The sequence below is a fragment of the Carettochelys insculpta genome, chromosome 3 (genome assembly GCF_033958435.1).
Source record: "Carettochelys insculpta isolate YL-2023 chromosome 3, ASM3395843v1, whole genome shotgun sequence".
NCBI lineage: Eukaryota > Metazoa > Chordata > Testudines > Carettochelyidae > Carettochelys > Carettochelys insculpta.
Window position 1 is genome coordinate 1,539,786 of NC_134139.1, and position 17,090 is coordinate 1,556,875.

Consider the following 17,090-nt stretch of genomic DNA (forward strand, 5'->3'; position numbering starts at 1 on the left):
GGGCCTGGCAGGGGAGGGCTGAGAGACTGCTGGCTGGCACGTGGCGGAGCTTGGAGCAGCCGAGGCTGGTGTAGGTGGGGAGGGAGGAGAGACAAGCCAGCCTCCACCCCCCATCCCAGTCACATGTCCCACCTGGGCTCTAGCAGGCACTGGCTTGCCCCGAGCTGTGTGCGCTGCTGTGGGGGATTACGGGGGCAGGGGCTCCTGGAAGGAAGCTGGGAAATCCTCCTCCCCTCTGAGGGTGTGCCTCAGAACACCTAGCCCTGCCCCTCCTGTTGCCCCGGCCACCTGCGTTCAGCCCTGGATGCTGCAATGGGCTGGATGGGCACCCAGCTGCCAGCCGCTAAGGTTTGTCTCTAGCGGTCTGCCAGGCTCCCTTGGTGAGAAGATGGTTGGTGTGTAACACACGGGTGTGTAGCCCTGTTCCTGTCTGGGCTGCACAGTCACTCCCTGTATCGGAGGGGTGGCCGTGTTAGTCTGGATCTGTAACAGCAACGAAGGGTCCTGTGGCACCTTATAGACTAACGGAAAAGTTTTGAGCATGAGCTTTCGTGAGCACAGACTCGCTGATCTGATGAAGTGAGTCTGTGCTCACGAAAGCTCATGCTCACAACTTTTCTGTTAGTCTGTAAGGTGCCACAGGACCCTTCATTGCAGTCACTCCCTGGTGATCATTCTGTCAGGTCCAGCCTGGCTCCAGCTGGTGCTTCTGGGCTGATCCCAGGTGCAGCTGTGGGCACACTTACAGGATTGGGCCATTGGGAACAGCCTGTGATAAGATGTTTCAGCAGAGGCAGAGCAAACCCAGGTAGTCTGGCTTTGTGTGACCCTAACATAGCAGTGGCAGATGGTTGCATGCAGCTGGGCGATAGGGCAGTGCAAGGCTCTAGCTTCCCTCCCATTGACTCTGTGGAAGGTGCTGTGAGGTAACCACTCTGCTGTGGGTTGTGCCTGGAGCTGCCTGTGGTAGGAACATTGCTGGGGCTATAGCTGTGCAAGTGGGACCCCTGCTCCATGCAGTTGCTCTGACTTATTTGCATTTTAACTCTTTGATCAGTCCTTCCTGCTCCTGTCCCAGGCTGGAACGCTGCTGCTCCATTCGGGCTTTCTTGGCCAGGCTTGGTCCAAGTGGAAGGGTCCTTGAGGCCCAAGGGCGTGCCTTGCAGCGCACAGCTGTACCCTGTGTGGTGGCAGGGAACGATGCATCGCTGAGATTGCCGGTCTGCTCCAGTCTTTTGTGAATTGTGCCTCAGCAGGGTTGAGTGTGGTTTGTGCTTGGGATGAGGGAAGGCTGGTTCCAATCCCAAGTCTTTTGATTAGAGTGCTGGGTATGATTGTCTTACCTGTGTTTGCCCATAAACCATTTAAAACATTGGCTGAAGTCAGTTGACAAGGGCTGTCACCGAAGAGAGCTCAACCCCTCCCCCCCGTAGATGGGGCTGTATCCAGTTGGAGCGAGTGGCTCTAGTGTGGAGCAATGTGAGGGAGTTAAGGTGGGCCACTGGAGAACGCCTGCTGTGAATGATGCCAGCTGAGGGGATTGGGGAAAGGCATGAGTGACACTTGTCAGCACTGGGTGACTTCTCTAAGGTGGAGAGACTCTAAATTGCCTTGCTTTTATCAGCCTAGTATTTTCCCTTTTCTTTCTTTAATTTGACTATTTTGCACTGATTTTTTCCTTTGTAACCTTCTCTCTGAGACACTCCCATTGGGACAACTTTGACTCCTTTGTTCCCACTTCTAGCTCCATAGTGGCAATAAGGTGCAAGCCAACCAGCTGTGAGAAGGCAGTGGGCACTGACCTGTGCAGACTGTTTTGGTCAAGCAAACCACTTCCAGCCTTGATTAGCTTTGCTGGATGGGGCGTCAGTTATTGCAGGCTGGATGGGGCCAGATGCTGCAAAGCAGGCCTTTGACAGGGAGTGCGTTCCCGGACGTTTCGGCGAGCACCAGTGTTCCCTCTAATCTTTTCCATATGTATGTGGATTTTTCCTGCTGTGTGCAGAATCATTTTTTGTGCAGACATGAAGATGTGTATTACTAATAGAAACGCAAAACCCAGTTGTGGGTACTCTGTTAATCAGCTGAGCAGCGGGACAAGTGCTGAGCTTACAGGGAATGGTGCAGGCACCCCACAAGTTCTGTCTGCAATGGCAGAAGGATGCAGAGAAGTGTGCGGCAGAGCTGGGATGATCACTCCTGAGACAGGTCAGGGATGTAAGGCCACCTCAGTTTAGTGGAGATTGGGGAAGGCTGCTTAGATTTGTGCTTTGTTACTAAACTGCCACAGTTCCTGGCTAACCAAGCCACTATTCCAGCCCTCAGATGTGAGCAGATCTGGCAGGATGAATGACATGGCTAGATATCTGAGCAAAGCTTGCCAGGGGAGCAATGGCTTGACTTAAGCAAGTGCTGGTCAGTGACTGGCTCTGGCTGTAAAATGGCAGTGATACCACCAGCTGCTTTGTGCTGTGAGTTTGTGCTTTTTGGGCTGCTCTGCTCTTATGCCAGCAGCTGCAGAGAAGCCGAGAGGACAGGATAGATGTCCTTTTCTGCCACCATGGATGGCAACTGGCAACAGCATCTCTTGCGCCTATTCCGAAAGGTACCAGGAAGCAAGACTCCTGAACTGTGTCCCCAACAGCAGGAGGGGAGCACGGCTTACTGGTGAGAATAAGGGGTAACTGGGAACTAGGACTTCTCTGTGGTTCTAGTCCTGCCTCTCAGAGGGAAGCAGGGCCAACAGGCTGCTTCATACAGTTGTGTTCTGTAGCATCCATATTCTTCATGCACTGTGTTCAACTCTTAGGAATTTAGAGAACGTGGTAGTAAATAGACCATACTGCGCTCCTGCTGTCTCCAGCAGCTGGGAAGCTTCAGCGTTGTTCCATATGTTGATAAGATGTTAGGAATTGCCAATAGGCACCTCCCTCGCTCAGCTGAGTCAGCCCCCCGCTTTCAGTGAGATGGAAAAGCAGGCGGCTTTTTGAGTCAGGAAAAATGCTTCATGCCAATGTAACAAGAAGGGTAGAGATGTGAGAGCAGGAAATCAACCCTGAGGTTTGACCAAAAGGCCAGGCTGACCCAGGGCTTTATCTGGGATGCTGGGAGATGTCCAGTGTTCTAGCCACATAAGTCACTAAAGATGTGCCCTGAATTAAAGCAGGTGTGGCCAAAGCCTTGCTTGGGGAAGGAGCGGGGCACGTAACCTATGAGGGCAGCCCTGGCTCAGTGTTCCACACAGGAGGAATTGTCACACAACAGCTGCTCCTGTGTGCCATGGCAGTTGAGCGTGCAGCTACCTGCTGCTGTGCGCCCATTGTTGTTGCAGCAGGTTAGCTGGGTTACATGCCAGTGGTGGGCCCCATGCAAAGCGATAGTAACCGTGAGCTCTGTGCTAAAATGAGATGTAGGATAAGGACAACAACGGATCAAGCACTCAGAAGCCCAAGCAACACATTACATCAGAGAGCAGCAATCTGGGGTGACAGCAGCCCAAATGTGATGGCTGGTGGTCTGGAGCCTCTCGCATCAGAGGCACTGATTGTGCCAAGTACTGAGCACTCTGGTGGGATTTTCCAAAGGGATTAAATCACTGGGAACTCCTGAAAGCCCTATTGTGTGGCACCAATCCAGCAAAGCACTGCAGTACCTGATGCACTAGCCAGTGTGGCTACTCATGGCCCATGAGTTCAGCAGGCACCTCCCTGCTTTGCTGTATCAAGGTCACAAAGCAGCGTGCCTTGCAGGATCGCTCCCTAAGTGATGGTGGAACAGGGACAAGACTACAATGGCCTTGTTTAGCAATGTGTGTTTCTGTTGAGGATTGTCAACCATTCTAGATACTATAGCATCTTTTTGCTTTTTAGAATAACATACCATCCTCACTTGTTCTGATCCCAGAGCGAGCAACAGAAGAGCCAAATGCACACCTGGGGACCCTGCCTGCCTACAAGCCAGCCATGCAGCCAGCAAAGCCACACTAGCCACTATCCCAAGAGCACGGGATGCTGACAGCGGCCAGAGAAGCAGGGGAGGTGCACTCTTAGCAGCCATTGGCATTTTAAGCAGGAGACCACCTACTGCTGCTCAGAGCAGGTTTAATTGGCCCAGCCTCCATCCTGAGCCTGCATTATACAGTAAACCCTCGAGTTACGTGCAGGTTGTGTTCCTGCAACCCCTGCATAACTCATATTTTTGTGCCAGTTGAGGGGAGATGAGAGCCAGGCTGCAGCCTGGTTCCAGACTCTCTGCTGCTTGCAGGACCTGGAAAACTGACCAGCTTGTGGCTCGGTTGGTTCCCAGTTCCCTTCCCCTTGTTGGATCTGGGAAGCTGACCAGCCATGAGCCTGGTTAGCTTCATGGGTCCTGCAAGCAGTGAGGAGAGGGGATCCAAGCTGCCTCTTGGGGATGGGCTGAGAGCCGAGCAACTTCCCAGTTGTAGGGCAGCAGGGGACCCCTGGCCAGCCCCCACAGCCAGGGACCCTGTGGTTGGCTCTGCTGGCCAGGTGCTGTCTAGTTGGCTTCCAGCTGCGGGGTCTCCATGTCCCCCACCCATTGTGTAAATGTGAGATACGCACATTCAAAATACGCCTATCTTGGGAGATTGCTGTACCTCCTCTCATTGCTCCCAGCCATAGGCCCTCTCAGCAAGTTTCCCATTACAGAGAAGGCACAAGAACACATACTGTAACATTGGTGTGGTCAGGAAGGCTTACCGTGCCTGACAGAGTTCAGACCATGCTTTAAAATGGAACGCTCACTGTGTGAGCCATGGAGTCGTTACCAGCATGGACCAAGTCAGGCCTATGAACTGACAACATAAACTCAGCTGTTGAAAAAGCTGGTATAAGCTAAACCAAGTGCTGCAAAGCACCGTCTTATCTGATTACAGTAAACCCTTGATTTACCGGACTAGTGTGGAGGGCAGGTGTCTGTTAAACCCTGTTTAAATCTGTTAAATCAGAGGGTTTGCTGCAACACACCCATACAAGGCTCCAACAGCCCCCACCTCCAAAAATGCCGTCTACTCACCATCACAGGAGGAGTTGCCATAGCCCACCACAGCAGCAAGGGTACACTGCATGCTGTAGCAAAAGCTGTGTTGTGGCTGGGGGGCCCCACTGTGTGTGACAACAAAAGACACCCCCCCCATGGCCCGGGGCTCTGCCACATGGAGCAGTAAGAGCTACCTCTAGAGCTGCCATGTGCTTCTCCCACTGGGGTGGGGCTTGTACGCGAGCGCCATCTGCCCGCATACGTGTCCCGCTCTGCGTGAGATGAGTGGGTGGTGGCTCCAAGGGAACAGGCAGTGGCTCTTCCAGGCCATGGTGGCTCTGCAGCGGTAAATCCGTGGGGTGTTTAGGACTTTACGGGCTCTAGTTAAGCAGACTTGAGGAACAAGGGGGTTCATTCTTCCTGAAGCCTGTTAAATTGGGGTCCAGAAAATTGAGGGTTTATGGTACAGGGAGACTTGCGATTTTTGGATGCCTCAATTATCAGGTGCCTTTTAATGGGCCTCAAATCAGGCACCCAAAAATTCACTTTTCACTTGTGAAAATTAAACCTTTTATGTTTGAGCCAGTTGTTCTCACTCAGATAAAACCTTGCAATTGCAGCAAGAAATTGCATGTTAAGAAACTGCTGTTGTAGCCGCGATTCCAGTCCTTGTTAGGGAGATCTAACCCACAAATCCATTATTGGTGGGCTGTGTTGGTAGGAAGTTTCCTAAACACACTTTTGGTTTAAAAACAAAAACAAAACAAAAAAAAAAGCATGCAAAAAATCCACAAAAGTGAAAATAAACACAACAGACTGTGTATTTTACCCCATCTTGCCATGAGCCACAGCGATGATTGCTGGTTTTTGAAATAGTGTCTTGGAGTGGTAAATGGCTAGTATTACTTTGTATAATTTAAAAAAAAAAAAAAAAGGCTTTAATTTTACACGTTGGATCCTCCTACCAACCATCTCCCCATATTCTTGCTCCAGTAGCTTCCTCCATAAATAGGATCCCAATGCAAGTTTAATATGTAGTTTCTGAGTGATCGGCACTTTTCAAAAACAGCAGGTTGAGCACCTGTGTCTGGACATAGGAGTTTCATTTTAAGAACCCTGTGTTATAATCTTGGTTTAAGATAAATACCCAATCTTTAGTTCATGTCTTGCAGAGTGTCATGGAAAAGGATAGCTGTCTGTTTATTATACTTAAGTTAAACATCAGTTACCAATTAAAAAAGTCAGGCTTGATCTGTAAAATATTTTAGCCAAAGGCAAAAGAAGTCCAAATCTGCCAATATTCCTGTTTATTGAGCACAGCTGAATACATGTTAGGAGAACTGTGAATTAAGAGTCTGAAAAATGCCAGCTCTATGGGACACCATGTTACACATCTGAAAATATTTTCGTTCTCCTCTCCAGTTAATATGGTGGGTTGTTGTTTGAGAATGACCCTGCAGTCCCGTCTGGTGTTAGCTTCAGCAGCTTGTTGGTGTTGGAGAGGTTAACTCAACAGCTGAGAGCTTGTTAACTTTTCTGTGTTTGAGACTCCAAACTAAGAGGCCAACATGGATTATTTTGGGGTTTTGAAGATGTGCAGAAGTAGCAGAGACAAGTAGACAATTCCATGAGTTACATTGCAGTTCGCAGCTGCTAGTCATGGGGAAACACCCAGACTGCTAAATGGGATGATGATGTAGCACTGAGACAGCCTCCCTGAGTAGCAGCAATCTGACCCACCAGTGTGGTGGAGGAGATGGGAAGGTTTGCTCCTCTCCTGGCATATGAAATAAATATGAGTGAGATCGATAACTAAGGCGAAGAGGTGAGAAGAAGGAAAGTCGCACATTTTGCAGGTGCTTTGGAAGGGCAAATACAATATCTCTAGAACAAGTCCTCTAAATTAAGCTATCCAAATTCAAGGCAAGGTCCTCGTGTTACCACTTTGGTGACGAGTGAAGCCAGCTGAAGTATGAAATGACAGTCACCAGGCTGGAACAGATGCGAAGCACCAGGGAACACTGAGACAGTTGCAACAACAAAAGGTTCGCGTGACCCCAGGTGGCAGCAGGATTCTCGGGCAGGTGCTGGCAGCTGGGACCCCGTCCCTCCCCACAGAAGAAAGCAGCATGAACCTTTGCCAGAGGAAAGGCAAACTTGAAAGTGTAATCAGTTCCGCCTGGTCATCTCGTGCTTAATTTGTTTGCAGAGACCTGGTGTGGCGTTGCAGGTCCTCTGAGCAAAGCCATTGCTGGGGGACAGTGTTCCCTGTAAGCTGAGTGCTTGGATGGCCGCTCAGGAGAGATTCAGGTGTTTCCCAGCTGATTAGCAGAGCACCCGCAGCTGGTAGCTTGTGTTTTCTACTGGGGATTCGCATAACAAAATTTATTGTGCCCATAATTAGAGGGAACACTGCTTGGGGGGGTTCTTGGTGGTGCTTCATTTGTGCCAGGGCTGAGCCCCAGCACTCCTAGGCTTGGCAGCTCAGCGCCCTGGCCTCTCTGGGCTTCCTCCATCTGTCGTAATTGTAAAAAAAGTTGCTTGACCCCCAGCAGTGGGGCTGACAGCGTCGCTGGGCCCCTAGGCGAGTGTGGAGGAGGGAGCCCTGCTCCATGCTGTGGAAGGGGCAGGGCCTTGGGCACAAGGGCCATGGCTGGGGCAGCCAGCTCTCAGTGCTGCCAGCACCACAGCCGCCTCCTGCTCTCAGCGCTGCCCGGGGTGCAGCGTTCTGGCTGCGATGCAACGGTCCTGGGGCTCTCGCTGCTGCTGCAGTAGTTGTGGTGGCAGTCGGAGCTCCAGGCCCTGTTGCATTGCCAGGCTTTGGTGCAGTTGCCCCTTTTGTTCCCTCCCCTGGTCAGCGGACCTGAACCTCGGCCCCTAATGCTTCATCCCTCCCCCACCTCTGTCATTACCGATTAGGCACCAGCCCTTTGGGGAAGCGCTTGCGCCAGGACTGCCACCTGTACTGCAGCACTGCCCAAGCGTGATGGCAGTCGTCCGAGAGCCAGTGCCGGGGGCCCTGAAGCGACTCTGTGGTCTGCCGGGCTTGAGCGAGTTATGGTCTTAGGAGGGGCTGGCTTAGGATTTCAGGACTGTCTGGCCTGGCGGTGTCAGACTTCACACCTGGGCTGGCATGGTCTGGATCTTGATTTTGGATCCAGGAGCGGAGGTGGTGTTGGGCCCTGTGATGATTGGACCACTGCTGCCTCCAAGCTGAGGTTGGAGGTCCCTCTTGCTAACTTGCAGGGGAATGGACCTGCTTTTCTGTCCATGGAAATCCCTGGATTCATGTCTATTCATTTATCACCTAGGAATACGACTGCAGGTTCCGGGCCCTGTGCTGATTACCTGGTGTGGTATTACCTTGTTTTGTCATGTAGCTCTTCAGTGATGCGCTGTGCATGCATCTTACGAAGACCCTGAGACACATGTCCAAGATGAGAGAGGTAGCCATGCTAGTCTGTATCATCAAGAACAACAAGAAGCCCTGTGGCACCGTATAGACTAACAGATATTTTGGAGCATAAGCTTTCGTGGGCAAAGACCCACTTCATTGGATGCATGAGGTGGGAGGGGGCGTGGTTTCAGGGGAGTATTTAAAGAGGGGGATCCCAGTGAAAAGGAGGGCCAGAGCTGACAAGGTCTGTTCAGTCAGGGTGGAAATGGCCCATTTTCAGTAGTATGCATCAACAGAGGAGAAAAAAACAAGTCAGATGGGATGTGGCCCATTGTCAGATTCTAATGTGGAGGTGTGAACAGCTATGGCTATGGTCTGAAGAAGTGGGTCTGTCCCACGAAAGCTCACCTAATAAACTATTTTGTCAGTCTTTAAAGCGCTACTGGACTGCTTTTTTGTTTTGATAGTATATAGACTAGCACGGCTTCCTCTCTGTTACTATTCTGCTGATAATGGGCCATTTCCACCCTGACTGAATAGACCTTGTCAGCTTTGGCCCTCCCTTTTACTCTTTAAATACTCCCCTGAACTCCCCCCTGCCCCATTCATGCATCTGATGAAGCAGGTCTTTGCCCATGAAAGCTTATGCTCCAAAATATCCCTTAGTCTGTAAGGTGTCACAGGACTTCTTGTTGATTTCCAGGATGGTCTGACTCGTGCATTAGTCTTGTAAATCTAGCAAGGAGCGTAGCCTGTGCTCTGCCACTGAAGAATCGCAAGGTCCTGATTATTCTGAGTATTCTGAGCCCTCGCTGTCTGTGAACTTGAATTTCCCATTCCCTGGGTCACCATCAGAGGTTGCTACAATCTGTGGATGACCAGCCCTGCTCTTTCTCTCCACCACGTGCTGTGAGGCTGGTGCAGTGGAAAGGGAAGTTTAGATCCCATTGTTGTGCCCTTCTGAGAGTTTCGAGTCCTGTGCGTGGCTGGTGTGGAGGTATAGAGATTTCTTCTCCTCCCTGACGGCAGCTGTGAAGTTTCCAGTGGAGAATGAGTCGCTGTCATTTGGAAGCAGTGAGTGTTTCTTGCTGTGATAAATCCCGAGGATTCTAGGCCAGAATGTTGCTTTGGGGCGGCTGGTTGTGTGAGGCCAGCTGGGTAGTGGGGGAAGACGGCAGGAAGACTTTCATTTCATGCCTTCACGGGTGCAAGGCATGCTCACACGGCTCCCCCTGTGCACTCCTGTCAGCTTGGCTGCAGCATGCCGTGGGATGGGCGAGGAAGCAGAGAACGAGTACGTGTCCCAGCTCCAGGAGGTTTACAACAGCTGCGATACCACGGGCACTGGCTATCTGGACAGAGAGGAGCTGACGGAGCTCTGCCACAAGCTTCATCTGGAGAGGCGGCTGCCGGAACATCTACAAGCTCTCCTGGGACACCACCACTTTGCCAGAGTGAGTAGCATCCGAGGGAACGTGTCACATGACTCCAAGCAAAATTTCTTCCCAAGAGAGCGTGACAATAAACAAACAAAACTCAGACCAGTCCTAACCCCACAGACTGGTTCCGGTCTGTACCTACATGCTGGGTCCCAGTGGGTGTGAATCAGCACAGGGTCCGGTGACTTCAGTGTTGCTGCACACTGACAGATGCCAGCTCAAGCTCTGGCCCCAGGACTGTACAACTGCTGGTGGGCTTCTGTGGGTGAAGTGCAGCAAAGCAACTCAGGAGGTCAAACAAAAACCTGGCTGGCTGTTAATAAGACCATAAGAACGGCCATACTGGGTCAAACCAAAGGACCATCCAGCCCAGTATCTTGTCTGCCGACAGTGGCCAATGCCAGGTGCTCCAGAGGACGTGAACGGAAGACAATGATCAAGCAATTTGTCTCCTGCCATCTGTCTCCAGCCTTTGACTAAAGGCTCAGGGCACCTTACTTTACCCTTGGCTAATAGCCATTTATGGACCTAACCTCCAAAAATTTATCAAGCTCTTTTTTAAACTCTGTTAGAGTGCTGGCCTTCACAGCCTCCTCTGGCAAGGAGTTCCACAGGTTGACTGTGCGCTGTGTGAAGAAAAAATTTCTTTTATTAGTTTTGAACCTACTACCTATTAATTTCATTTGGTGTCCTCTAGTTCTTATATTATGGGAACAAGTAAATAACTTTGTAATATTCACTTTCTCCAAACCATTCATGATTTTATATACCTCTATCATATCGCCCCTCAATCTCCTCTTTTCTAGACTGAAAAGTCCCAGTCTCTCTAGCCTCTCCCCATATGGGACCCTTTCCAAACCCTTAATCATTTTAGTTGCCCTTTTCTGATCTTTTTCTAATGCCAGTGTATCTTTTTGGAGGTGGGGAGACCACATCTGTACGCAGTACTCAAGATGTGGGCGTACCATAGTTTTATATAGGGGATATATATTCTTCGTCTTATTCTCTATCCTTTTTTTTAATAGTTCCTAACATCCTATTTGCTTTACTAACTGCCGCTGCACACTGCGTGGATGTTTTCAGAGAACTATCCGCTATAATTCCAAGATCCCTTTCTTGATCTGTTGTATATAAATTTGCCCCCATCACATTGTGTGTGTAATTGGGGTTATTTTTCCCAATGTGCATTACCTTACACTTACCCACATTAAATTTCATTTGCCATTTTTCTGCCCAGTCACTCAGTTTGCTGAGATCTTTTTGAAGTTCTTCACAATCTACTTTGGTTTTGACTACCCTGAACAACTTGGTATCATCTGCAAACGTTGCCACCTCACTGCTTACCCCTTTCTCTAGCTCATTGATGAACAAGTTGAATGGGATTGATCCCAGGACTGACCCTTGGGGAACACCACTAGTTACCCCCTGTCCATTGTGAAAATTTACCATTTATTCCAACCCTTTGTTTCCTGTCTTTTAACCAGTTTCCGATCCATGAAAGGATCTTTCCTCCTATGCCATGACCACCTAATTTACATAAGAGCCTTTGGTGAGGGACCTTGTCAAAGGCTTTCTGGAAATCTAAGTATGTTATGTACACTGGATCCCCCCTGTCTGCATGTTTGTTAACCCCTTCAAAGAACTCTAATAGATTAGTAAGACACGACTTCCCTCTACAGAAACCATGCTGACTTTTGCCCAACAAATCATGTTCTTCTACGTGTCTGACGATTTTATTCTTTACAATTGTTTCTACTAATTTACCTGGTACTGACGTTAGACTTACCGGTCTGTAGTTGCCAGGGTCTCGTCTAGAGCCCTTTTTAAATATTGGCGTTATATTAGCTGTCTTCCAGTCATTGGGTACTGAAGCTGATTTATAGGATAGGTTACAAACCACCATTAATAAGAACATAAGAACATAAGAACATAAGAATGGCCATACTGGGTCAGACCAAAGGTCCATCAAGCCCAGCATCCCATCTGCCGACGGTGGCCAATGCCAGGTGCCCCAGAGAAGGAGAAAAGAAGACAAGTGATTTATCTCCTGCCATCCATCTCCTGCCCTTGTTATGAAGGCTAGGGCACCATACTTTATCCCTGGCTAATAGCCATTTATGGACCTGACCTGCAAAAATTTATCAAGCTCTTTTTTAAACCCTAATAGAGTCCTGGCCTTCACAGCCTCCTCGGGCAAGGAGTTCCACAGGTTGACTGTGCGCTGTGTGAAGAAAAATTTCCTTTTATTAGTTTTGAACCTACTACCCATCAATTTCATTTGGTGTCCCCTAGTTCTTGTATTATGGGAAAAGGTAAATAATTTTTCTATATTCACTTTCTCCACACCATTCATGATTTTATATACCTCTATCATATCGCCCCTCAATCGCCTCTTTTCCAAACTGAAAATAGCTCTGCAATTTCACATTTGAGTTCTTTCAGAACCCTTGGGTGAATGCCATCTGGTCCTGGAGACTTGTTACTGTTTAGCTTATCAGTTAGTTCCAAAACCTTGTCTACTGACACTTCAATCTGGGACAGTTCCTCAGATTTGTCACCTACAAAGGCTGGCTCAGATTTGGGAACCTCTGTAATATCCTCAGCCGTGAAGACTGAAGCAAAGAAATCATTTAGTTTCTCTGCAATGACATTATCTTCCTTGATTGCTCCTTTCATATCTCTATCGTCCAGGGGTCCCACTGCTTTTTTAGCGGGCTTCCTGCTTCTAATGTACTTAAAAAACATTTTACTATTGTTTTTTGAATTTATGGCTGACTGTTCCTCAAAATCTTTTTTGGCTTTTCTTATTTCATTTTTACACTTAATTGGGCAGTGTTTATGTTCCTTTCTATTTTCCTCACTTGGATTTGACTTCCACTTTTTAACAGATGCCTTTTTATCTCTCACTGCCTCTTTTACATGGTTGTTAAGCCACGGTGGCTCTTTTTTAGGTCTCTTTCTGTGTTTTTTAATGTGGGGTATACATTTAAGTTGGGCCTCTAATATGGTGTCCTTGAAAAGTTTCCACACAGCCTGCAGGGATTTTACTTTAGTTACTCTACCTTTTAATTTCTGTTTAACTAACCTCCTCATTTTTGTGTAATTCCCCTTTTTGAAATTAAATGCCAGAGTGGACTGCTGAGATGTTCTTCCCAACACAGGAATATTAAACGTTGTTATATTATGGTCACCGTTTCCAAACGGTCCTGTAATAGTTACTTCTTGGACCAGATCCTGCATTCCAGTCAGTACTAGATCGAGAATTGACTCTCCCCTTGTGGGTTCCTGTACCAGCTGCTCCAAGAAGCAGTCATTTAAGGCATCGAGAAATTTATCTCTGAATCCCGTCCTGAGGTGACATGTACCCAGTCAATATGGGGATAATTGAAATCCCCTGTTATTACTGAATTTTTTATTTTGATAGCCTCTCTAATCTCCCTTAACATCTCAGCATCACTATCACTGTCCTGGTTAGGTGGTCGATAATATATTCCTAGTGCCATAGTCCTGTTAGAGGAAGGAGTTGCTATCCATAATGATTCTATGGAGCAATTTGATTCATTTAGGATTTTTACTTCATTTGAGTCTATATTATATTTTACATATAGTACCACTCTACCACCCGCACGACCTGTTCTGTCTTTCCGATATATTTTATATCCCGGTATGATAGCGTCCCACTGATTGTCTTCATTCCACCAGGTTTCTGTGATGCCTATTATGTCAATCTCCTCCTTTGATATGAGGTACTCTAGTTCACCCATCTTATTAGACAGACTTCTAGCATTTGTGTAAAAGCACTTTAAAAAACTACCACTATCTATATGTCTGCCCTTCACTGATATGTTGGATTTTTTTAATATGTGACTGTTTCTCATCTGATCTGGCCCATACTTTACCATCTCCCATCTTCTCTTTCTGACCGAGTTCTAGGGAATCTCTGTCAATGGAGTCTCGTGTAAGAGAAGTCTCCGTCCGATCCACATGCTCCCCTGCACCAATCGGCTTTCCCCCATCTCTTAGTTTAAAAACTGCTCTACGACCTTTTTAATGTTTAATGTCAGCAGTCTGGATCCACCTTGATTTAGGTGGAGCCCATCGTTCCTGTACAGGCTTCCCCTACCACAAAAGTGTCCCCAGTTCCTAATAAATCTAAACCCTTCCTCCCTACACCATCGTCTCATCCACGCATTGAAACTCTGAAGTTCTGCCTGTCTACCTGGCCCTGCGCGTGGAACTGGAAGCATTTCTGAGAATGCCACCATAGAGGTCCTGAATTTCCGTCTCCTTCATAGCAACCTAAATTTGGCTTCCAGGACATCTCTCCTACCCTTCCCTATGTCATTGGTACCTACATGTACCATGACCACTGGCTCCTCCCCAGCACTGCATATAAGTCTGTCTAGATGCCTCAAAAGATCCGCAACCTTCACACCAGGCAGGCAAGTCACCATATGGTTCTCCCGGTTATCACAAACCCAGCTATCTATATTTCTGATGATCAAAATAGCATAGCTGTGTGGCTAGGTTCACTGTGTAGCTCATGTGCTGTTTGAAAGCCTGTGGGCTGGACTGGGCCCCATGTTATTTAATGTCTTCGTTCCAACCCTTCCAGGTTAGAAATGTTAACGCCTGTTTCTGTGGAACTGGACAAAAATGCAGGTGCCTTTAACACAGCAACACCTGGAATGAGAAAAGTTCCGGACGTGATGGCTCACCTCTCCCGTGGTACCCAGCTGCGTGGGCAGGTGGTGGTGGCCTGGCAGCTCCAGGAACTCCTGCTGCTGCTAGCATTGAAGTGAGCCCCTCAGCCAGTCCCGAAGTCACTTCTCCTGGAATGGAGGGTTCAAGAGGTGGCTTTTGCAGAAGGCCCCACTGCAGTCAGGTCCCTTCGCTGCCCATGCTCGCTCGGCATGAAACCGAGCTCTTGGTGTGAGAGCACGCGGAGGAGCAGCTGGGCTGGGTCGTGGAGGCGCAGGTGTCTCTCGTCTTGTCGCTGATAGCGCCTTGGGCTGGCTGCTTCAGGGGGTGGTGTGAGACCTCGGGGGCACGCAGAGGTGGGATAACTTGCCTCCAGGGAACTCCTCGGAGTTAGACATTTGTGGTTAGGAGAAACGTCTCTATTCTTTTTAGAAAACTTTTACCACTGCAGCTCCACCATGTTCTTGCCATTTACAAGCCTGTCCCATCCATCTGCATCCAGCTAAGCTCTTGACCTCCATGATACCCTGTGGCGTGGAGTTCCCCAGGTTTCTCAGCGTGGTGTGGAAAGAGTATTGGCTTTCATGTTACCGCTATTGCTGTTCAGTTCCGCTGCCCATAGTGGTCCCCTGGCTCCTGTACTGAGCGAGTGAGCATAGTGGAGAGTTTTTAGGAGGGAAATAAAAGCTTATGACTCAGGGGAAGCCAGTTACTAACTGTTAAATCTCCATCCCTAGAGGTGTTCAAGTATCGGCTTAACAAGGTCCTGCCTGGGATGACTTAGTGGGGATTGATCCTGCTTTGGGCGGGGGCTGGACTCGATGAGCTCCTGAGGTCCCTTCCAGCCCTGGGATTCTGTGATTCTATGCTGAGTCTTCCCGGGTGTCGGCTTACCTCACGTGTGCCTACAGCAGGCTCCAACCCCTTCCAGGGTAGCTGACCGCATGGCCGATCTCTGCTGCAGTTCTTGTGTCTGCTGCACGTGGCATCCATGGCCCAGCTGCTCCTGCTCTTCCAGCTCTCCCCAGGCCAGCTCCACTGCTGCTCTCTGGGCTGGCCCACTTGGGGCAGTGCTGGTGAGCGGGGCGGGAGTGTCTATAGACACAATTATGCTGTTTTAACTGAGACAGGAGGAGCGGGGAACCTGTGGCCTAGATCTGGCCCTGGCTTGCCTTGATCGGGCTTGCAAGGCTTGGGGCTGCCTGCTGCTGCAGTGAGGTGAGCTGGTACTGCCTCAAGCTCCCCACTATGTGTAGGGGGAGCCCCAAGTGTTGCAGGCCAGCCTAGGTAAGCTGGGGGCCCAATTCAGCCCATGAGCCCTGCCTGGTAGGGGGAGAGTGACTCTGCACCGTCTCCTGTTGCTCCAGTTGGCTTGGAATTGCAGTCGGTGAGACCAGAACCTGCGGGGAGCATTTCCCAGCAGCGCACAGAGGTGCATGGAGCCACCTGCACCCCTTGGGAGCTACACCAGGTAAGCTCCCCTCCCGCGTTCTCCTGCAGCCTGCCCTGCACTCGACCTCCTGCCCAGACCCCACTCCCCAGCTGCCGCCTCCTACACACTGAACTCCTCACTTTTGGTCCCACCCCAAAGCCTCAGGAGACTCCACAAAATCTACTAGCCCTGATCCTCCAGAAGAGTTAATGTGGCCCTGGGGGTGAGCCCTGAGTGCTGGCTGGGGCTTGGGGGGGGGGCGGGGAAGAGTGTCTTTTCTTGCTTCTCGTTTGGGGGCCACGTGTGCGAGGGCTTTTTCTCCTCGCTCGGGGGTCAGGTCAGTGAGGGTTATGGGTGGGTCTTTGTGTTGGGGGGGAGGGGGGCGGGTTGGCTTCTCACTTGCGTGTGGCTCCTGCCTGATTTTTCAGTGGGTCATTTTCCCCGACCCAGAAAAGGTTCCCCACCCCCACCTAAGGGCTGGTCTGCGGTCTGGGGGCCAGGCTGTGTAGCTGTGCTGGCCGAGTGCCACGGGGGAGGCATGGCCTGCGCCCACAGGAGGAGTTCTCCCCGGTGTGGCCCATCTCCCAGAAGGGTGTTAGCAGCGTGGCAGATGAGCTGCTCTGGGCCCTAGCTGCGGTCACCCGGGAATTTGCTGGCATAGCTCCACCGTCCGGGGCAGTGGGGGTGTCCCCATGTTCCTCTCAGTGCTTTCGCACTTTGCGGGGACTCGTACAATGGTCTGCCTGACCCAGTACAAAGGGGTGCGTGGAGGGACTGTGGTCAGTTAGGACTCAATCATGATCCCATTAAAATAAAGCAGCATTGGCCCCACAGATGGAAAGGTGCACCCAGCCGGGGCTGCGGCCGTGTGACTGAGCTAGGGCAGTCTTGGCTCCGGGCTCCCACCGGGGGCCCCTCTGGCTGTCTCTGATAGAGGAGAGCTCACGCAAAACTGTCTCTTTGATCTGTTGAGGATTGAAGTCTCTGATTCCCACAGGGTCTGGGACAGTGCGTGTGGGCCTGATCCAAAGGCCATTGACTTGGATGGCCGTTGCTTTATTGACTCCGGTGGGCTTTGGATCAGGCCCTAGAGCAGCAGGTTGGCTCAGCTTGGGGGAGTGGG

General features: G+C 50.0%; 1 protein-coding gene across 2 annotated transcripts in view; it reads left to right on the top strand.

Annotated features, from left to right (window-relative positions):
• NINL (ninein like) overlaps positions 1 to 17,090 on the top strand; it is a 71,956-nt gene that overhangs the window by 5,044 nt on the left and 49,822 nt on the right. The window contains exon 2 of one of the 2 annotated variants that reach the window (XM_074989191.1): positions 9,645 to 9,849. In XM_074989191.1, coding sequence (XP_074845292.1) covers positions 9,667 to 9,849 — 183 coding nt within the window. In that variant the 5' untranslated portion in view covers positions 9,645 to 9,666. Of the gene's footprint in view, positions 1 to 297; positions 349 to 9,644; positions 9,850 to 17,090 lie in introns of those variants that run through there. The other variant, XM_074989192.1, reaches the window with a different exon arrangement.